The following is a 23,985-nucleotide window of genomic DNA, read 5'->3' as shown; positions in this document are numbered from 1 at the left end:
CAAGAGAAACCTTGATGAGTGGATGGGAAACAGAAAGTTTACCCCAGGATCACTTCAATGGCTCTGCTGGACAGAGGCACAGGGAACTAATCTAAGGGAGCAGCGAAAGCCAACACATTCCCGCTAGGCTTATAAATGCCTTCGGGCAGATAGCCTAGTACCTACCTATGAACCTAAGATAAGCTCCATGATAGTTGCAATTGGCTTGTCACAATGTTAAAAAAATTAAAATACATAATTCAATACAGAAATTTCAACATTTACATAAAGTGAATAGTTTTGTTATAAACTCAATTATAGGTTTAACATTTCAAAATCTATAGCTACTAGCCATTAGTAGGTTAGGAAAATATTATGCATGGAGAGGGTAATAGTATGATTTAGATTGGAGAGTATAGTACAATAGATATTAGAGAGAAAATTAGTATTTGGTAGGGGTGGGATTGTTTTGGGTGGGATGAAGTAATAGTAGAGGTGGTTGGATGAGTCAGTGCAAGGTGGAATGAGGGGGGGGGAGTTAAGCTGGAGCGTGGCAAGGGCATTCCCATTTGGAAGAAAGATGAGAGAGTAGCTGAGATTTGAAATTTGCATGGTTACATAGATTGCATAGGTGTGTGGGGAGAGAGTTCCACTGTTTAGCTAAGGAGTGGGACAGCAGTAGATTGGCAGGAGTTTGTGCAGGTTTGTGGACCTGAAGAAGATTTTGTTTTTTGGATCTGAGTGAGCGGTTGGGAATGTAAGGTTTTAAGGAAGTATCAAGAGCTGGGCAGTTGGCAGGTTTAAAGATGAGCTTGTGGGCAATGGTGAGTTGTAGGCAGCTGAGGTAGTTGGGTAGTTCAAGCCAGTTGAGGGTGAGGAGGGAGTGGCAGTGGTGGGATGAGTTTTTTGAATTGGTTGGAAATTTGGAGATCTTGTTGTAGCAGGATTCAAGTTTGGACCGAAGGCCAAGATGAAGATTGGTGAAAAGAGGAGCACCATACATAAGGAAGGGGACTAGGAAGGTGGATGCAAGAGTCTGACTGGTAGAGGGGCTTAGGAAGCAGTTGTGCCTGTAGAGGAGACCTAACTTTTGGTGGGTTTTCTTGATTGTGGAGCGGATGTGGGTGTCAAATTTTAGTTCTTCATCAATAATGATGCCAAGAAGCTTGGTGTTGGGAATGATTTCAAGGAGGGTGTTGTTTTGGCTCTGTATGGTGAATGTGGATTTGTCAATGGAGTTTTTGGTATGGGGAAAAAACATTAGTTTGGTTTCATTTGCATTTAGTGCTAGGTAGTTAGACTGCATCCAGAGTTTTGTTTTGGAGAAGGCTACTTGGGTTTTTGCTAGGAGCTCAAAGGGTGAGAAGGCTGAGCAGATGATTGTTGAGTCATCTGCATATTGGATGATAGATACGTCTGGGATGGATTGGTGAAAGTTGTAAATGAATAGGTTGAAGAGAAGAGGGCCAAGAACAGAACCTTGAGGGATACCTGTGGGTGTGGGAAGGAAGGGGGAGGTTGAAGTTTTCCATTGGACAGCTTGTTGGCAGTTGGACAAGTAGCTGGAAAACCAGGTGATGGTGCTGGGAGACAGGTGTAGGGTGGAGAGTTAGGATATAAGTAGGGTGTGTGAGATGGTATCAAAGGCCTTTGACAGGTCTAGGAATAGTGTAGATACGAACTTGCCTGAGCCATGTTCGAGGTTTATGGTTTCAAGATAGGAAAGAAGGGCAGTCATGGTGCTGTGGCCAGGACGAAAACAATGTTGGGTAGGGTAGAGGAGACTGTTTAGTGTTAGGTGTGCCATGAGTTGTGCTTGTATTGTTTTCTCTAATATTTTAGAAAGAGAGGAAAAGATGGCAATAGGCCTGAAGTTGGTGGTATCGGTATTTTTGCCACCTTTGTGGAGTGGGATAATTTAAGCATGGCACCAGATAGAAGGGACGTATAATTCTTGTATGGATCTATTTATAAGAATAGAGATGGGATAGGCAATGCTGTCTGCAGATTGTGTGAGGAAGGTGGATGGAAGTTTGTCAGGTGCATTGCTACTGGGTTTGAGTTTGAGGAGAAGCCTTTTTATAGTGCTTGTGAGGATGGGCTTGAGGCAGAAGGATGTGGAGGAAGGTTGATGATTGGGGTGGTGGTTGGGGCAGGAGGGGGTGGTGGTGGAGGAGTGTTACACAATACAAATGGGGAACATGCTGTGATATTGAGGTTGCATGATGTATAGTGACATTGACATCTGGCATATGCAGTGACACTAGGAATCAACAAAATGCAGTTTAAACAGGATACTGCCCAGTGAATGGAACTGGACATCAGTGCTGTAACAGCTGGACTGGCACTGGGTCAATGAAATGTCACTGGGACTGTATCAACTATATTGGAAGCGGGTGTCCTATTATAACATTAATACCAGTAACTGATTCCAGAATTTGGTAGTATACAGTAGGTGGCTATGTCCCTACATCATTTATTTACTTATTCTAATACTAAGGTTATAAAAGAAAAAAAAGCATCCTGTACCTGAGTTATAATAGACAAGCACAGCAGGTAAAACTATATTATAAGTTCAGGTGAAACTCATATTCAAAGAAATCTGTTTGTGGAGTTCTGTTTCAGCAAGCTCTGTTTTGATAAAGTCAAGAATTCCTGTGTACCATCCGGTGTAATTAAAAATGGGAGCAGATTGCTTATTTCTAGCCTGAACAGCACACATTTATGTATATAAATGTGCTTATATGTATTTATTTATTAGATTTTCTTTACATACACCTTTGAGGCAAAGCAGTTTATTTCTGAAAGGTAAACCTCTTTACAGAATTACACGAACACACAAAAATGGAATGGAAAGTAAAGTTATAAAATAATGTAAAGTGCAGTTGTGTAATAACTTACTATAAGAGCAGATGTCCTAGTGATCAATGTTGCACTATTATTAACAGATGGATTCTGTTCACTGACATCTGACCAGGGTACCAAAGCTTTAACCTTCGTATAATGTATGTCTGGGCAATGACCTCAACTCGTAGGTATCTGGATATAAAAGCAAACATACGTAGGACATCCTCAGACTGTCTTCAAGCCAGCATTGTCCTGAAGAAGAAGCAAGGAAAAGAAATGCCAGCTAGGAGGGGCTTAGGTTGAACGGAGTAAGCAAGATCACCTGCTGAAAATAAGATCCTGTGGTGTAGAGTGTACTTTTATGTGTAGAAAAGGCGAAGTGTTAATGCCAATGAGAGGTGAAGGAGTAAAGAAGGGGGGGTAGGTGGGAGAGAAGTAATACCGAAACAATGATCAGTAGTTATGGTAAGTATTAACACAATTGTACTGTGTCTTAACTGATTCACTGTTACAGTATTTCCAGAGCTGTAAAGAAAGAGGGTGGCAGGTTAAAAGGAACCAGAAGGGGAAGAGTAGAGGAGGCCAGACAAAATGGTTCTGGCAAACACTGTCCTGGACCTTAAGAATGAAATCCCTTTCCTATGTAGGATGTAGGAAGTGCTTCTATGGTTCCTTGAGATAGTAAGTCTTGAATGATGGGCTGTATGATATGTATCTGTTTGGGAGGAGGTGAAGGGATACCCCCCCTGGAGTTGGACTGTTTCCCCAGCACGAGGAGTAACCCTCCTTGATAGTGGTTAGTATCCACTTGCTTGAGGTTATTGTTTCCCAGACAGGAAAAGAGAGACGGAGTGGAGTGGTAGGGTGGGGATTGGATGGAAGGAGGGGAAAATAGTCACAGTGGCCTGCTACTGAGTTGAGCCCTCCCAGAAGGAGTGTCCCTCTAAGTTTTCTCTGGAAATCTTTGCTTGGGAGCTTTCCTGTCTATGAGTTCTATTTTCTGTCTTAGTGAAACAGGTGGATTTAGCTGGAAAATTTCTGTCATACCTGGGAAACAGTGGACATCATGATTTGCTGGCAATCTTTCATAGTTTTTCCCTGCTCCTGAAAAGCCTTGAATGGACAAGCAGCATTGGGACAAAGAAGGCGATTGTTATCCAAGGGAGAGTCTAAAATTTTAGACTTTAAATCTTCAGGGTTAGATTGGCTCCTGTACCACACATACCTTCTAATCACTGATCCAGTGGCGGCCACCCTAGAGAGGCATCCATAACATCATAGCTACAATTAATAGTGTGCTTAGCTATTTGAGAAGCCTGGACTGCTAAAGACTGCATGAGCTGTTTTGAGTCTGGAGTCTGTGGCTCTGTCATAGCCTTGCTTAAAGATTGTAAGACTGAGGGTAACAATTTAGTCATTTGAGTTTGATAATTTATGGTCCTAAAGGCTAGTGTAGAGGAAGTGTAAACTTTCTTGCCCCCACCTGTCCATTGTTTGACAATCTTTTTCATTAGGAAGAACATTAGTGCCAGGGAGCAATTTGGAAGGTTTGGCCAAAGCTAGTGAGACTGCAGCTGGATCTGCCACTGGAGTTTTGTATAGGTACTTAAGTTCATCAGGAACTTTGTAGAACTGTTCTGGTCATTTTGTTGCAGGGGGCTGAGAGTCAGGAGCAAAGGAATTAGCCTGAAAGGCATCCAGGTAAGCCTCTAACACAGGTGGGACTGGAAGGGGAGCAGGAGTGCCCATCTCCAATAAATTGCAATATCTTTTTTGCACCTCAGACACTTGTCTAGACTGCCATTTGAAATGTTTCATCATGCCCTGTAAGATATCTCCAAAGGAGGCCGCTTCCAAGGTGCAGTCTGGAGAAAGAGAAGCTCGTTCATCTGAAGAAATCTATTCAGGAGAATGTAACTGGGATGAGTAGTCTACAAAGAGGTCTGAATCCCTGTCTGGTTCCTCATCAGAGGAAGAGGAATCCAATGCCTGCTTATGAGGTGTACTTTGAGAAATCACAAAGGAAGAGGGCTTCGGGGACACAACTGCCTTGAAAAGCTAAAGAGACCTTGGATGCAGATATTGACATGTGTTTGAGTTTTTGTTTTATTTTGGGGGTGGCAATTACCCGAAATAGCTTACGAAGCTCTGAACCTTGTAGCATTTCTATGAAGTTTTGAGGAATCTCTTCCCTCACAAGGATCTGAGGGATTCCACGAGCTCCATCTGATACAATGATTTGCAGTTTGTCATAGAGTTCTGTTGTATATGAGGCCTCAGGAGCCATACTGGCCTCTGATGTGGTCATGATAGAGGGTTGTGAGAATTCAGTGGTCATACTGTGGGTTTGACCACCTCAGCGGGTATGTCTGATTCCAAGACAACAGCCGAAGAATCCTTTCTTGGTCTCTTAAATTTCTTTTTAGGGAGGAGGTTTGCATGCATGCCTTCTGACATAGTGGATTGGGACAGTGTATAAGACGTTGGGTCACAAGGAATGTATTAAGTTTGGAGAGCCTAGATCGGAGGGTTTTCAGAACAAAAGACTGGCAGATAGAACAAGATATATGGTCGTATTTGGGCCCTAAACAAAACAGACACTTAGTGTGTAAGTCTTTATATGGAATTTGTCTACAACACTCACACTTACCACTCCTAGCTGATATCTAACAACAATTAACCAAAAAATAGAAAAGAAAATATAAGGTTCCCGCAGGTCACTTATCTGATCTGACAATCGAGACTATGGATCCTAGTGACCAAACAATTACAGTCTTTTATGTGCAATGACATGCGTTTGGGCTGGTGGTAAGACAGTCTGAGAATCTCGTACATACGTCTGCTTTTATATCCTGATGTTTACGAGGTCATTGCCTGGATGTATATTATGCAAAGGTAAAGCTTTAGTACCCTGGCTGGTTGTCAGTGAGCAAAACCCATCTGTTAAGAATACTGTAATAGTGACATAGTCATGACATCATCCATGCACACATAGTATACAATGCAAAGCCTAATGCAGGTTATATAGTCATTCTGTAATCATTAAATGGTCCAAGAAACTATTTCTGATGGGATGGGAGGAGCTTATTAGAAGAGTGGTATGATAACATGGCATTAGTTGCAAAAGGGTTGGAGTATGTGACAGTGAGTAGAGAACAGATGTTATTTGTGGGTGAGTGGGCTATAATAATGATACTGAAGTTGTGGTCATCCAGTAAAATTATAATAAAATGCTACATGGTTAGTGGAACTCAGACAATTGCAGTGTGACTAATACACCATAACACTATGATTAAATGTAATGCATCTTCATTAATACTCATAGGTTAACAGGAAAGAAAATTTGTGTATAGTATCATTTAGTAATATTAGGTCTGTATGATACGGATGTAGTCAATATATCATCTGCACAAATCACCAGGAGGTTTCTTGAACTCTACTGTTAAGGTCCTCTGTTTACAGTGACATCTGACCCTTTGATATCTGCAGTGATTTCTTATGTAGCCGCTTGTGTGGGATGACTTAAACTACCCACATACTACTAGCAATCAGAAAACGGGATACACTTCTGGCAGAGTTTAAGTCCTTTGGTATACCTTAGTATCTCTATCTCCTTTACCTTTTGAGGGAAGCATAGTATTCATTGATGAACTGGACGGCCAGGGGCAGAAGCTCCTCCTTAGGGCGAGGCTCACTGCGGGATTTGCGAATCATCTCATTGGGAAACACAACAGATCCCCGGCACTTTGTGGCACCACAAGGGAAATCCTGTGCAGACAAAAAAACAAGTGTTACATTACTTACGTTTCTTCTTCTTCACAGTGCAAGTACTGATTTTGTTTCAGACTATATATAAATTCACTTTGTCTCTTGGATATAAAAATCAAACAGGCTGACAGTTAAAAGACAGGCAGATACCATTTCAAAATAATTTGCTAATGTTTTACTGATGAATGCAAAAACTGCATAGTATAATATTTTGAATAGTAAAAATGCAGACTTAGACTGTTGGACTTAAGCTGTAAATGAGAAAGAGTGCCTAACAGTTTATATATGATGATCCATTTTTTTTCACACAGAAACCAGATGTCCCTAAGGATTGCATTTCAATGTATGGTGAGCATAGGACTCCTTGCTGAAGTTGTATCAATGTACCTCTCTTCTAGCAGTGCAAACAGAACTTGAGTCTTTATGCTTTCTATTCACCTCCAAAAAATGTGCTGCTTCTTAACAGCTAAGCACCCCAAGTGTCCACCTAATTTGCCTGTCTTTAAGGTTCCAAAAGCTGTAATGTTGACAGGGGTGACAGATCTAGGGAATTTGCTTTCTAGGATGAGTATGTTCCTGGAGTATGTGCTTGATAGAAAGCGTGGTCTCTTTTTCATGCATGTGGAAGGTTAGGAATGTGAGAAAGGATAAAGTGCCAGAATTCCAGAGAAAGGGATTGAAGTGCAACCTCGGATTAGATATATTTATTTTTATGGGTATACTATGGTAGATTGCCTCCCCCCAACACACATACACACACACACACACACACACACACACACACACACACACACACACACACACACACACACACACACACACACACGCACACATTCATATTTAGAAATTTGCTTTTTGTATTGCTTTGTGTTTCTACCTTTGCTTATTTAAGTGTATCCAGGTACATTGTTTACTCTGCTTTAGCTAAACTTTTTTATAGTTTTGTCATTTCATGGTTCCTTTATTAGCTATTAATGTAAGTTACACAATTAACTTAAAGATGAGAATGACAGCAGCTAATTTGTGGAGATAACCATAATGAGACACCATGATAATATGATTCTTGGGTGATATGCTTTTGGACTTTAGTTCTATCAGTCCAATGTTCCTAGAAATAACTTTTATAATAGTACCATCTTGTCTCAGTTTACTGTGCTTTGCATGCTATTACGTAACATTATAATATTGTAACATGTGGAGGTAGGTTGGGGGATAGTACATGAAAGTGAACAAATGTCTAACACTGACTACAAAGAACACAAAAAGGTAATAGTGGAATGTAATTCATGCTGCATAAATGTGCTGGGGTTGTGATAACACTAGGTAACGTACTGCAGCACAAGTGATCATGTGCACAGTATTATTTCATTGAGGAAGGTACTCGTGCAGCTGATGCACTTGAGAAAGATCCTTTTTAATATTTCCTGCTGTTTGAACCTCTGTCCTGTACATAATTCTCAAATGAGTTTAGTTTCATGTAAGTTTCTTTTTTGGTTAACATCAGTTATAAAAATAGTAAAATAAGGCCAAATTATAAAATTTCAAAACCTGTTAGAGAAGGCAAAAAAATGTAGCTGAAGAAAACTTGAGTCTTTGTGATGCAAATGTATTAGAGGTTTAAAATGCTCTGTTGTCCACCTTTACTGCAGTTCTTTAATACTACCTGTATTTCATTCCTGAAGTAATTATTTATAGGTTTTAGTTTTAAAACATTTTTTTCTGCAACTGATAAAGTGAAAAAATATGTGCGAGCTCTAACTGTACGTTTCAAAACATTGTGATATAAGTTATAATACTACTCAACTGAACTGTTAAACCTGCCCCTGAAACCACACAAAATCTTCCCACCTCCCCTCCAGTAGACATATCTACCAAAAGCTAAATGAAAGTGGTTAACTTATTTTTCTTATTTGGGTAAAATACCAAATGCCTACAGATGAAACCAAGAAAAGCAGAGTGTTTACTGGTTCAAACTGTTGTGTTGGTGGTAGATCCCAGTGAAACAGAAGTGGAGCTTACACTTCACCAACATCAACAAGCAAATTAATGATTTTTTTGTTATGAATAAATCACAGTAATTCTGAAGAAGAGAACTATGGGCAATCCTTTGGGTGCTGAGGGGAGGTATTAAGCTTGGACATTAAACTATCAGACTCACATGCAACTTTTTTCTATGTAATTCTAAATGAGGAGATGCAGCTAAGTGCAAAATTGTTAGATCACCCCAAATTACAGATTAGTACTAAGCTAACAGCCCTTGTGGGCCATTTTAAGCCTAGCCAATTACCCAATCTAAGAATCAAACCCTGCACCTTGTGTTTGTAAGGTAAACACTTTAACCATTACACCAACCCCTGCCCCTATTCGAAGAGAGATGGGGGAATTGTATCAACATGAGAACAATGCAACAATGCAGACAGCATCATGTGATATAAACCTGACTGAGCAAGAAGGAAAACCAGGAAGTGAGCAGTAAAGTCAGAGTTATGTATCTGGAGCCATTGAAGAATCATGTGGAGTAAAACAAAGAACAGTTTTCTTATCTAGGCTGCCAGTGACAAAAATTAAAGTTAGAAATGACAATAAACTGGACAGATATGTGACCTGGGATTTGTTGGCTACACCGTTAGATTTTCTTGTGCAAAATGCCTCTTGTGTAATTCAGACTGGCAATGAACCATTCCTGGAGGATATATCTGAGACAATGGAGCTGGCTGCAGAATGTTTTTGTTGGTTTGAACAAAAAGCAGACAGTGCACTCTGGAAAAACTACATTATAAGGGCAATAACTTGCCATTAAAATGCAAACTGAATATTAATTTCGAGACAGATGACATAGAAAAGGAGGATACTGAAGGCTGCCTGAGTGTCTGTTGCAGTACTGTACATGATGTGAAAAAGAACTCATGACAGAAACACATTCATTAACTCAGGCTCCCTCCCCAATTCCATGAGCGATCATCTGCCTGTTTTCGCATACAGAACCCAAACCCAGGTACCAAAACCTCATATCTACAAAAGAACCAGAAACCTCACTAAGTTTAACCCATCAACATTTAACACCATTCTAAAAGCCCATAACTGGAGCCCTCGACATTCTCTGCAACTAGATGAAGCTGTTAAGTATTTTAACAACATTTTGTCTAGATACCCTTAACTCTCTTGCCCGTACATGAACAAAAAGAATCAAAATTAGCAATGCTCCATGGTTAACTAAACCTACCAAACTACTACTTTTAGCTAGGGATAGAGCCTGGAAAGTCTGGCGCAGTAACAAGACACTGAGAAATGAATCTAACTTTGAACAACTCAGGAACCAAGCCAAACAATTGTCATCAATAACAAAAAAAAAAACTATTTCTCAAAGCAACTATCCACCCATAAGAACAACCCCAAGAATTTTTGGAAATCTCTATCCTCTCTCCTCAATACTGGAACCACTCAAAATCAATCTCCATCCCCTGACATGACCCCACAACATATAGCCCATACTTTCAACTCCCACTTTATTGATACCACCCTTAAACTCATTCCTGAACCCCCCACAAACTCAGATCCATATATCACCAATAATACAAACATCAGGCAAGCAACCATACAAACGGCCTCCAATCATCTTGCATTTCAAGAAACTACCACTAAAAAAATACTAGAAGCCCATAGTTTCTCCCTAAAACCTGTTCCCACATCTCTAATTCTAAAACTTAAAAAAAAATGAAAACCTGCTCCCTTTCTGCTGACCACCTCCTCTCAAAATACTTGAAAATTGCTGCTGATGCAATAGCATACCCCATCAGTATTCTAATACACCAATCCATCTCTGAAGGTAACATCCCACAAATCTGGAAACATGCCATTATGACTCCACTCCATAAAGGCGGTAATACAAATGACCTTACTAACTATAGACCGATCTCTATTTTTTTCCTCTCTTCAAAATATTAGAAAAGTGTATACATAGTCAACTACTCAACCACCTCATAGACAACAACCTCCTCGTCCCAACACAATATGGTTTCCGCCCATTCCATAGCACCACCACTACCCTCCTCTCCTTCACAGACACTGTGAACAAGGCTGATGTAGGTCTAATAACTTCAGTAGCCCTGTTGGACTTATCCAAGGCATTTGACACAGTGTCACATACCAAACTACTTCAACAATTATCAGAAATAGGCTGCTTCCTGGTTTGCTGACTACTTACACAATAAACAATCAGTGAAATGGCAAAGCAAACAATTTATCTATCTGTTAAATAAAATAGGAGTACCCTAAGTGTCCATCCTTGGACCCCTGTTCTTTAATATTTTCATAAACAATTTACATCTAGTGTCCCCTCAAACCACACTCATCCAATATGCAGATGACTCCAGAATCATATCCTCTTCCAAAAGCTTTCAAGACCTCCTAAAAATAACCCAAAAAGCATTCAAGTCCATAGAAACCTGGCTTAATGACTCTTAATTACTTCTAAATGCCAAAAAAACTAAACTACTTATCTTCACCACCAAACCAACCCCACAAGACTTTAAAATTTACTCCCAAGATAAAATGGAAATTCAGGTTGTTCATTCTGCAAAACTACTTGGTATAACAATAGACAATAAACTCTCCTATGAGCTCTAAATAAAAATCTGCAGAAGCAACAAAGACCTCCAAAACAGACATCTAATGAACCTCCACCCCCAACACAAACCATAAAACACATACTTCACAAAACCAGTGTGCCACGCAATCACAGCCCTTAAGGCAAAATAACATACCCAATACACTAGTAATAGGTGATTCTATAGTCAGGCACAGTGATGTCCCACTCACTAGGCTGAACAAGGAGAAGGTTACTGCTAGCTGCCTGTCAGGTGCCAGGATCTGCCACATAACTCAAGCACTCAGGTCACTCCAGAACAAGTACAAATATGACTCTGTCATTGTCCATGTTGGTGTGAATGACCTGAGCCGTACCTCCCTGGACTACATGAAAACAGACATGGAGGAGCTTTCTGATCACATAGCCCAGGCCAGTATGACCCTGCCCCTGAGTAGCATCCTGAACTCACCAAGAATGATACCATGGTGTAAAGAAAAAATTATCAATTTCAACAATTGGCTAAGCTTCTGGTGTCATTCAAAGGAGCTCCAGTGTCTGTCAGCCTGGGATGACATGCTCGACAAGTCATGCTGCTTCTCTAGAGATGGCTTGCACCTGTCACCCTTAGGCTTTCAAATACTGGCCAAGGCTCTTGCCACCCACATAGTGTGTTTTTTAGGCAAGGCTCAAAAGACAAAACCACCACCGTAAATAGCACAAGTAACAAAAAACTGAGGGTAATGCTACTCAATGCCAGAAGTCTAAACCTCAAAATGCACGCACTTGAGGCACTCCTCAGTATGGAGGAAAAGTGATATATGTGCAGTAACAGAAACCTGGTTTAAGGCTCTAGAGAGCACCCCAGCAGTACCAGGCTACAACTCATACCATTCATTTTGGCCACAAAACCTGGACTGAAATACAAAAGGCAGGGGTGTATCCATATTCATCAAGGATACCCACACCTCCAGGTTAGTGGCACAGCACGATGCTTCAGAGATCATCCACGTGCAACTAACAATGGGCAAAACTGCAATCCAAATTGTAGCTTGCTACAGATCACCCACCATGTCCCAGGACCCCCATTCCGCATTTCTGGAAACACTGGGAAACATAAAGGTCCTACCAAACACCCTGATATTGGGTGATTTCAATTATCCAAACAACTGGGAGAACTACTCAAGTACTAACTCCCTTGCACAACATTTCCTAGAACTTATAAACTCTAATGCCCTGGATCAAATGGTCAACACTTCCACCAGAGGTGATAACATATTGGACCTGGTCATCACCAACATGGGTGATCGATGTTCCACACTGGAGGTCAACCCCACGCTGGATAGATCTGACCATAAACTAATCACTCTGGATATCCACATTCCGCCTCCATCCCTGGTCAAAGAAATCACTGTGAAAAACTTTTCAAAAGCATACTTCACGTTACTTAAGACCAAGGTGGAAAGTTTCAAAGCCCCCATGCTAAAGCATAATGCTGTCCAAGCTGCAAAATCCTTTACAAATGCACTCTACAGGCACCCACAAGAATGCATGGATCATGCTATCCCAAGCAAAACCAAGACTCACTCCTCCAAGAAAAGGAAACCAGTCTGGTGGACCCCTGCCATAAATGAGCTATACAATAGAAGGAGAAAACTAGTACAGAAAAGAGTAAAATCCCAAGAAGGGAAGACGTCCCTGATCAGTATCAGCAAGAAACTATGTTCCCTCATAAAATCATCCGAGGCTAGCTTCAAAAGAAAAATTGCCAAGGACGCCAAAGATAACCACAAGGCATTTTTTTAGCTATGTCAAGAATCTAAGTGGCAATTCTCAGATCTACTCAGAGTTAGTGCAGAATGGCACAAAATACACTAAACTGACCGATATTGCCAACATCCTGGCAGACAGGTTCAGTGCAAACTTCACCCCCCTCTCACCCCCAAAAGGGCCGTTAACCGTACCAGAAGAATGTAGTGCCCCTGAAATCACAGACAGTCAGGTTAAAACAGCCCTCTCCAAAGCCAAAATCACAGCATCAATGGGACCGGACGGTGTCTCAGGCTGTAACCTACAAGAACTCAAAGATGAACTAACCCCTCACCTAAACACACTGTTCAAGCTCAGCCTCTCCACAGGCTATGTGCCCATAGAGTGGCGCACAGCAACAGTTATTCTGCTCCACAAAAGTGGAGCCACAACAGACCCCGGGAACTATCGCCCTATAAGCCTGACTAGACATTGGGAACCTCCAAACACTGGACCCTACCCAGTTCGGCTTTGTTAAGGGCAGATCATGCCTCCTAAACCTGGTGGACTTTTTTGAGACAATTACCAAGGCTATAGACGAGGGAAAAGTGGTCCACACAGCCTACCTAGACCTCGCAAAGGCCTTCAACATCATTCCCCATTCAGGTATTATAGAGAAGCTCACCAGCCTGAACATAAACCCCTATGTCATGAGATGGGTTGCCAACTGGCTTACGGACAGAAACCACATGGTAAAATTTGCAGGAGCTAAGTCTGACTCTAAACCAGTTATAAGTGGTGTTCCCCAGGGCTCAGTCCTAGGACCCCTACTGTTTGGCATATACTTCTCAGAGGTACAGGCAAGCACAGGAAGACTATGGCTGACCAACTTTGCAGACGACTGCAAACTAGGGGTTATAATTGACTCTCCAGCTGACACAGACATTCTCCAAAAGGGTCAAACTGAGATAGATGCCAGTTGTCAAAACCATGGCCTCAAGCTAAATGCCAAAAAGTGCATAGTCATCCTCTTTGGAAAAAACATAGTACCCACAAACTACCACATAGGTGGTAGCCCCCTAAATACGGAAGACATAATATGGGATCTGGGGACCCAAGTAGACAGTAACCTCTCCTTTGACAGTCACATTGCCAAAGTGGTTAGAAAATCCTATGTGGCCCACCTAATCACAAAAGGGTTTGCATCCAGATCAAAGGAGGTCATTGTGCCCCTCTACGCATCACTCATCAGACCCATCATAGAGTACAACACCCCATTTGCGATGTACCTTACAAGACACCTGCAACAGCTGGAAAGACCACAGAATTACCTCACCAAGAGGATCACTGGCCTCAAACAGATGCCCTACGCAGCTCGACTGAATAAACTCCAGCTGTACTCGGTTGTATACTGCCTACTCAGAGGTGATCTCTGTGTGACATACAAGGCCATGTCCAACCCAGAATTGATGGATATGCTCCACCTAAAGAAAACCATATCCCCTCAAGCCACACACTCTAGGGATCTAAACCTCACCACAACAATAAACAGGATGTTCTGGAGGGATAGATTCCTGTCCCAGAGACTTCCCATGCTTTGGAACAGGATTCCAATCTACATTAAGCAGAGTTCCTCAATAACCCTCTTCAATAGAATCCTTGATGAGTGGATGGGAAACAGAAAGTATACCCCGGGGATCACTTCAATGGCTCTGCTGGACAGAAGCACAGGGAACTATTCTAAGGGGGCGATGAAAGCCAACACTTTCCGGCTAGGCTCATAAATGCCTACAGGCAGATAACCTAGTACCTACCTATGAACCTATGAACACATTCTTAACACTACAAAAAGAACTCACTTTCAACTAGGTAAACTCTACATGCATCAAAAGTAGATGGGTGGACCCACAAAATCAAGCTAGCCATGTCTTTACTACTTACCTCCCTCTTTTACAGTAGTCGCATCTTCATAAACCTTCACTCCTCCGTCTTTAATAAACTACAATGCTGCTACTACAAAATTGAAAAATTGGTCTCCAGCTTGCAATACCGTACTCATCATGGCCAAGCTATCAGAATGCTTAACTGGTATGAATTCTCCCAATACCTCAGCTACACCCAACTAACTCTGGCTCACAAGCTATTATATAACCCAGGGAAATGCCCTGCTCTACTGTCAAACATTCAGCCCTATACCTCTTCTAGAAATCTACGGTCCACAAATAAACACCTTCTGATCATATCAAAACCAAACAAAAGAGCAGGACAAAGCCTATACTCATATTCCATAGCTAAATTATGGAATGCTCTACCAACATCCATTACTTTGTTAGATTCCCTTGTTGATGTTAAATCCTCAATAAAAGCTCCAATCGTAACAATCCCACATGTCCTTGCTCCGTTAATACCAGACCTCCATAATCTTCTCCCTATTACTCCTCTAGCCAAAGCTATAACCAATCACTAACGGCCAATCCACCTACTATTTCTCCCTAACTCATTCCCTGGTTAAAAAAAAGAGTGAGTGGGCACTAGTGTATACCTCAATTTTTTAAGGCAATGTACTTAACTGAATTAAATATAATTCATTTTTTTCTACAAAATGTCTTTACCTTTACCTCTATGTTAAATAGCAGGTGCTACAGTATTTGTAAAAAAAAATTGTTATGATGTGGTAATTGTTGTCTATATTTTTATATAGTTTAAATTCTTTCTTTTCTTAAATTGTATAACTACCTATCTTCTGTAATCTGATGTTGTTATTTTACTCATTGTGAAGCTTTTCTGCCCTGGGTTTCTGACCCAGTGGACTTTCCCGGTCAATAAATAAATAAATACATAAATATGGACTGGAACGGGGAGATTTGGATTTCTTTGTTTTATAAATATAGCCTGCACGTTATCAAGAACTTTGCTTCTAATTAGTCAAGTAATTAATAATAAGGCATGACAGTGAGTCTGTCACCAGGGTTTGAGGCGGTCCTTAACTCCTCATCTCTGCATGCCTTTAACTTTGAAGGAATGCCACAAGATATTTAGCACCGTTGTTATAAATATACTATCAGACCTACGTCCTTTTACTTTGTTGAAATTTGGGCTGTGGCTACAATAGGGTATTTGAAAGAGTCCACTCACCAGATTTGTCAAAATATTTAATTTCCTAGGAAATGGCTTAACAACATGCAGTACATTTTTATGGATTTTTGTCTGCACAGAAACAGAATTCCAGTCTTAAAATCGTACTCATCATAAACCCAATTCCCTACCTCACAAGTATCAACATTTTTTTTCTAGTTGTGGGAGAGCCTTTATCACTGCACACTCACTTAATTATATGTGCCTTCTCAAACCAGCCACACTTTATGCAGTCATTTCCAAGATGACCCTCACACTACCCATAGAGAACTCCTAGCTATATACCTGGATCTCAAACTCATTGCATGGTACATCCCTTTACACCCTGGTGTACAGAACTGTCCAATTTAGGTGTTGCATTCATTTGATTCAAAAGAGTTAGAAATTCTGTGCTATTAATGTTTTTACTATTATACTCTCTTCTGGGTTAGAATCAGACTAGAAATGTTAGTAAGGTAAACATTCTTTACCTAGTACTGTAAGCAAAGACATTTTGAGACTGTATGGAGATTTTGATTTAGATTTGTCCATGTATTAGTGTGTAAGAAACTGTTTCATAGACCTTGAGCTGAAATCCAAGTATTGCTTTATCACTCATATTTAGAAAATTAGAAATATGACTTTATATTGTGAAGAATGAGAAAACATGAGTTTGTTATGTGCTTAAGTACCAGCAATCTAAAGAGTAAGGTTCATTTTATTCCTATTCAGGGACTACAGATTATATCAGACTTTCATTTCTCGTTTGCTTTCGTTCTTTTTCTAGGAACTCCTGGTTGTTGTCATAATAATTATTGCTTTCTCATATCTGGAACAGTTCCTTAGCTGAAATATGTTTCTTTATTTGCAGATGCCCAGGATTATATGAAAATGAAAATGAATACACATGGTATAATGTATTTTTCTCTTCATATATTAATGGCCTTAGCTCATACAGGGATGAGTCTGCAGAAAGCGATCCGAACAAATTGAGGGATGTGAAAAGTCTTGTCCTAGGGTTAGTAGGATTAGGAAAGGGGTGGAGCATAATCTTTATTATACCCTGGCTATATCAACCAAAACATGCATAGGGGCAGCTGATTCTTGTCTTAAATATGATCAGATGTATGCATGCTTAGACTATATATAACAATGAAATGCTTGTGGAAACAGATCATTGGCAAAACATATTTAGTACTTAATTGCATTTTGTTCAATAAGTAGCTGATCCTGATTTAGGATTAAACAATTTATTTATTCATTCTCTTGTCTTGTGAGATACATTTTAACCTCAATAACATGAAAGAGAAACCTTAGGCCTCCAAGTTCTGTTTGCACCACTGTATACAGCTGTCCTCTGCAATATTTCCTGCTTACTGGGAAGGAAAACGGAATATAATCTGTCTTAAATCTCCACAAAGACAATTTACATACTGAAGGACATGGTGCAGTGGAAGTCTTTTATGCCATTCAGTCAGAGCAGACCATCATGCATTTTAACCATCTTAACTTTTGTCTGGACTGCTAAACACCCCTGATGTACTAGACTTTATCTTACAAAACTAAACTACTTATTGTTTCCACCAAACCAACCCCACAAGACTTTAAAATTTACTCCCAAGATAAAACGGAAATTCAATTTGTTCATTCTGCAAAACTACTTGGTATAACAATAGACTCAGACACCATTTCAACACATATATACATCTGTTTTATCCGATTTGTGATCATAGGAAGCTGGAGGTTATTTCAGTAAGCAAAGGACAAGAAGCAGAAACAATCCTGGCATTTGATGTCTCCTTCTGTAGAACAAATGCACACTCATGCACAGATCTGGGAACCATTTTGAACATTGGCAAAAAACCCATGTGGGCACACGCAGGCCATGCCAGTTTCATACAAGAAGGCACCCCAGCCAGAAAGTAAACAGCAGAACAAGCCAATGTGAGGCAGCAACAGCCCTGTGTTCTTAGTCACCATAATTTAATTGCTATATGGATACATTATTAGATAGTCTGGTACCTGTTGGTATTATAATGTCACATGATTTTGGTGGCCACTTGTGAGCTAGAGAAACTGAAAACTCAATATCTTTGAATGTTGGTGGTTAGTACTGAGACTGTGCTTGACTTATTTTTTTTCTTTCATTTTTTTACAATAGAATACCTATTGTCCCATAAATAGCTGCTGGCTTTAATGTATAATAAAATTCAAAGCATTTGATAGCGTTGTTTTTGTCTGCATTTTTAACTTTTAATACATATCTTGTTAAAGTATATTAAATCAAAAAAGAAAATAGTTATCAACAGGCTTGCAAAGAATTTCAACAGTGAGTTTAACATTATTTTCTTACATGAAATTTTAATGAATTTAAGAGACAAAAAGAAATGGTACCTTTGTTGACTCTCTGTGAAGTATGTCATTAAATGTATTTCCATTCTCCCAATTCTTGAGTCGACTGTACTTTGGAACTCTGAAATGGAAGGAAAAAATACATTAACACAATAGCATGCATGAAACGTTCATTTCATACATTAGAAATATCTATTTATTTATCCAGCTTTGTTTACCACGAAAGTCTGAACTAAGATTCATCCCATTTTTCAGTGGAGGCCTGGCAAGAAAAGGTCCACAGTTATTAAAGCTAAAACTATAGAGAATGTTACAAAAATACATACATACATGCACACATAAAGTAACTGTACTTGGAGAAAAAGAAGCCATGGTGGTGCAGCGGTAGCATTGTTGCCTCATAGCAAGAGGTTCTCCCATTCAACTCTCAGCTAGAGCGCCTTCTGTGTGGACTGTGCATGTTCTCCCCGTGGTCGAGTGGCATTCGAAAGACATGCGTGAATGGGCGTGCCTTCATTGAAGGTTGAGCATCAGGCTGGCACCTCGGCACCATAAAAATTGACTGCCAATCATTAACGGACCAGAGTTCCACTGTGACGACCCCTAACCGGGAAAAGCCGAAAGAAAAACAACAATTCGGAGAAAAAGCTGTACAGTTTTTACAATCCCAAAATACTTCCATTTAAGGGTGACATTTCAGGACTCTAGTATTTCCTTCTTCATGCTGCATCATGATGTGTTAGAATGTTAATACCAGCACCTGCTGTCAGCACAGAAGGTGCAACCTTCCGATGTTTCTAGCATCAAAGACATTGGCGCCGTCTATTAATATGCTAATGATACTGCTGACTAGGGACTTCTACTGTCACATTTTACAGTATTCTAAATGAAATCAGAAAACAAGGACAATTGTCTGTAGCTCAAATAAAACATCTTTGTTGAGCAATGGTCATGAATGAGCTTTCGTGTTCACAATTTCCATTTCAGAAGACTCAATAAAGAGCTGGCTTTGCATAAGTGAAAGCTTGTCCTTGTCTATGTTGCTCATTATAGGTGTTGTACTGGTTGTGAGGCACTTTTCTTGCTTATTTATTAATATATAAGTGAGCTTTACAGCAATAACATGTTGCTGCACATGACAAAATGCTTATTTGAGTCTGTGGTCCCTCTTTTTTCCTGGCTATTAAAGTGACTCTCCATTTACCCATTAAGAGGAGCTCCAAACAGACCCCATCTATCCCTACCCTTGAAAGAGTATGACTGATCATCAGTGACTCAGTCTCCCCAAGCTGAACTTTTGGCACTGAGACCACTCTGCAAATATGGATCCCTGACAACACACATATACTCCGCCCTTCTGAGATTAACCTAACTGAAGTCTCTAGTGACCAATCTGTGTTATTTTACCTACAGCTATGGAAAATTCCTTGCCTCTTCTCCAACTACCCCCCTCCATAAACAAGTCACGTTTCACAACTTGTTCCAATTTTTTTCTATCTGGTCTCTCATTTTGCTATCACTGCAGATTAATCATGAATGTGGCTCACACAGATCAAGGACATTATATCCTAGGCTTGACTATCTTGTTCTCCATTATTGATGGCATGCAATTTCAGTGAATTACTTGTTAGTAATAATAATTATAATAAGTATAATAATACTAGTAATTATTATTTATTAGTATTCAATATTTAGACAATAAATGATTTTCAAACAGATTGAGTATAAAGTACTTGTGGCTCAACCGCTCTGCTAGGCAGTAGAAATAGACTCCAGAGGATAACATCATTTGTTTATGCAAAGACAGAGTGAAACACTTGCATAAATACAGAACAACCAACAGAAGTAACTCATTTACAAAACACTACTGTACTCTGCCTTCAGAGGTCTGCATAGCTTTTTTCTGGATGCAGATTTAGGGACACCTAGCAACTTCTCTTTAATTTATCATTCATCGCTGATAGAGATATATGGTTCCCCAAACTGCCAAGACGAATTACAGACACACTCCTATGATACTGACACCCTTCAGACATTAGAATAGGACTTTTATGAATCATGCATCATTTGTATAGTCTGGGACAAGCCTTGGCATTTTATTTATTTATTTATGTATTTATTTATGGTTTCCAAATAATTAGTATGACTGAATGAATGAATGTTTTGATATGTTTTACTAAAGGCACAAATATTTGTACCATTAGTCTATCTGATGTACAGGACTTTTTACTAATTCTTAACTTGCTCCTATGGTTACTTTGGATTTGTTCTATTTTATTTTATTTTTTTTTGGATTATATCATTTCTCTTCGTAAATTTGTATAGATACTCTTGTTTGTTTCTTTGCTTTTTGCTGTTTATTATTATTATACTTTGTAAACCTGTATTTTATGCTGTTATATTGTTAGATTGTTTTTTTGCAGTGGCACTTTTCTCCCCTGGCCTCCACTGAAAATGGGATCTCCATGGCCCAGTGAACGTTCCCAGTAAACAAATGTCAATAAATAAATAAATAAACAAAAATATTTCTATGCTTATACACAGAATATTGTGCACTGGTAGAAAGACTGTGATCTAAAGTACAGTTTAGGCTGTAGGGATCTTCCCTGATGTTGGGTACATAACTAAAATCATCTCATGTCATTCTTAATTGTGTTATTAAAGCTACTTAAAAATGAGTTTTATCACTGATCAAAGAGAATTTCTCCATCATCCAGGATCTGGGCCAAAGCACTGCTTGCTGTGGCATTTTATATTTGTATTCATTTATTATGACAACAAAACCACACACATAATCACACAAAAACACTCGGGCTCTAAATAAAGATCGGGGATCCAATGCCTGTCAGCTTGGATGATATGCTCGACAAATGCACATGCATCGCGCTAGGCACGCTGCACCTGTCACCCCTGGCCTGATATTTCTCGGATATTGCTTTGCTACCCCTTTTTAGGCGGCCCCAAAACTTGGGAGAACCACAAGGAGGGGGGGAATTCATCAATCAAGATACCACACCCAAGGTTGTTGGTGGCAAAAGCAAACATCAGAGACTATCTATGTGTAACAAAACAATGGTAAAAAAAACTTTACCAGCCTACTGCTCTGCACCACCCCCAGTAACCCAACCCCCACTCGCCCTTTCGAGGAAACTGAAAAAACTGAAAACCAATATAAACACCATTATATTGAGCATTTTCACAGCCCAACATAGACTGGGAGCATTACTCTAGCTCCAACACCTAGCTAAAGGTTCCTAGAATTTATAAGCTCAAATGCTATGGACAAAAATGTTACCACTCCACAAGAAGGGAAAACATACTGACCTGATCATCACCAACATGGGGACTCCTACCCAGACCAGAGAAGTATATCCCTCACTGGTAAGATCAGACCATAAACTAATCTCAGACACTAATCACATCCAACCCCACCCTCCTGAAAAGACCACAGTGAAAAAAAAAAACAGTGAAAAAAAACAACTCTAACTGAAATTTCAACCTTCTCAAAACTGGAAAAGAATCAAATACGGGCCCAGCTTGCATAAACCTTTTAAAGCAGCATCTAAGAATTTATAAGAATTCTGCATGGATCATCACGATCCCCAAAATCATCGCGATCCCAAAATAAAAAAGGCATCCATCCCTGAAGGACCCCATCCATAAACAAAACAAACAATAGAAGGAGGAAGCTACTAAATGATAGAAGGAAATCCCAAAAAAGAAGGCAATCACCAAAAGTATTAAGGCATCACTGACGCACTCATCAAAAAAAAAATGTCACAGGCCAAAACAAAAAATAAAAAGGATTCTAAGAAAAATTGCACAGGACACTCTAGATCTTTAGTTATGTTAGGAATATTATTGGGAAAGACAGAAAATGACAAACCCTCCAATATGACTAAAAAGGCTACGAACCACCACATCACAGACATTCCTACAGCGCAGGTTCAAACCCTTTCCCCCGCTCCCACCAAAAGGTCCTCAATATCCCAGCAGGTATCCTCCCCCCCAAGCAGATCCTCAGAACAGGTAGCAACTCAAAACTCAGCAAGCAGCAACACAGGCCAAATGGGACCAGATGGTGTCATCTGGGCTAGATGAAGTCATGAAACCCAAACATAAACTAGCAAATTACTAAAACTACTACAGAAAGGTGCCCACACAGCAGGAGTGGTGCCCAAGAGTGGTCCCCCCAGAAACAGTGTGCCCTCTCTCTGGAAGAAATCCATAGCCTCGATCCCCTGGCCTATGGCCCCAAGAGCTGGAAAGCTAAGCCTCAAGCCTAATAAATGCATTCATATGGAAGACCATAATCCCCCCTATTGGGACCTTCATTGGGGGGATGGCTGCAGTTCAGCTTTGTTGGTTGGCTTTGTTAAACCGCCAAACCTTTCTGACAAGGGAAGGTGGTCCACACAGCCTACCCATACCCAAGGGAGCCCTTCGCACACATAATACCTGGACTGGCATTATAGATAAGCCCACCAGCTTAAAGATAAACCCCTATGTCACTAGATGGATTGCAAAGATGGAAAGATAAACCCCAGATGGATTGCATGACCACTCAACACAGAACCACATGGTTAACCCACATGTCCCACTCAACTCAGTCCATGTTGGAGTCCTGTCCAGTAAGGCTCAGTCCTGGGACCAACATTGTTGGGTATATATTCTACGGTACAGGCCATATTTCTCTGTGGGTGGCAAACAACCATCCAGATGACACCCAACCTGGGCACCATAATGCAAACTATCCCAGCGAACAGACTATCCTCCAAAGGGCCAGATCCATGGCAGACAACTGGTAGAGGCCATGGCCTCACGCTGAAATGCCAAAAAGTGTACTACTACAGCCAAAAACAAAAAAGCCAGTGCACACAAATTACCACATAGGTGCCAATGCAAGAAGAAACCCAGAAGAAGTAAAGTACAGAAGAAGTGGTTAGGGATTTCATTTGGCAACATTTTGACAATAGGCACATTAAAAAAAGTGCATTAGCCAATCTTTTATATAGCCACCTCATCATATCATCACTCATCCATCATCAGGCCATTCATGGTGCCTCTTCACTCCCCCTCATCAGGCCCATAGTGATGGGGATGCCCTTTGGGATGACCCTTACAGACACCTGCAGAGGGCAAAAGGACCCCAAAATGAGCTCACCAAGGGGAACAACAGTCACCACAGGCTCCATAGTTAACCAAACAGAAGCCACTCCAGCTCTGGTCCCAGAAACATACCGCCATGTCAGAGGCATAATTGCCGAAGCGTATGCAAGACAATCAAGTCGGAATTATAAAGCCAAAATCCTCAGAAAATCAAATCCCAGCCATAACCCTGGCGCTTTCATAACTTGACATGCAACCATGAAATAAAGGAGACATGAACTCTGGACAGAAAATGGAATAGAGGCTCCCCAGAGGTCTGGAACAAATCCCATCACTGGTTTCCTAGAGGAATACACTGACATGGTTCAAGAGGAGAGTCCCTCTGTGGATGGAGTCAACAGGAATACCGGGTATCACTTCTGTGTCACTATTAGAATATAAAAGTAAAAGGTGAAAAAAAAAAATATAGCAAAATAAATTAT

General features: G+C 40.3%; 1 protein-coding gene across 1 annotated transcript in view; it reads right to left on the bottom strand.

Annotated features, from left to right (window-relative positions):
• LOC122798549 (nitric oxide synthase, brain-like) overlaps positions 1-23,985 on the bottom strand; it is a 140,163-nt gene that overhangs the window by 92,304 nt on the left and 23,874 nt on the right. The window contains exons 2-3 of the mRNA XM_044067602.1: positions 18,437-18,515; positions 6,446-6,594 (exon numbers count right to left, since the gene is read on the bottom strand). Of these exons, the coding sequence (XP_043923537.1) occupies positions 6,446-6,594; positions 18,437-18,515 (228 nt within the window). The remainder of the gene's footprint in view (positions 1-6,445; positions 6,595-18,436; positions 18,516-23,985) is intronic.

Source organism: Protopterus annectens, chromosome 3.part1, assembly GCF_019279795.1.
Source record: "Protopterus annectens isolate FY-2018-M chromosome 3.part1, PAN1.0, whole genome shotgun sequence".
Taxonomy (NCBI): domain Eukaryota; kingdom Metazoa; phylum Chordata; order Ceratodontiformes; family Protopteridae; genus Protopterus; species Protopterus annectens.
Note: the sequence above shows the minus strand (reverse complement) of the source record. Positions and strands in the feature narration are given on the sequence as shown.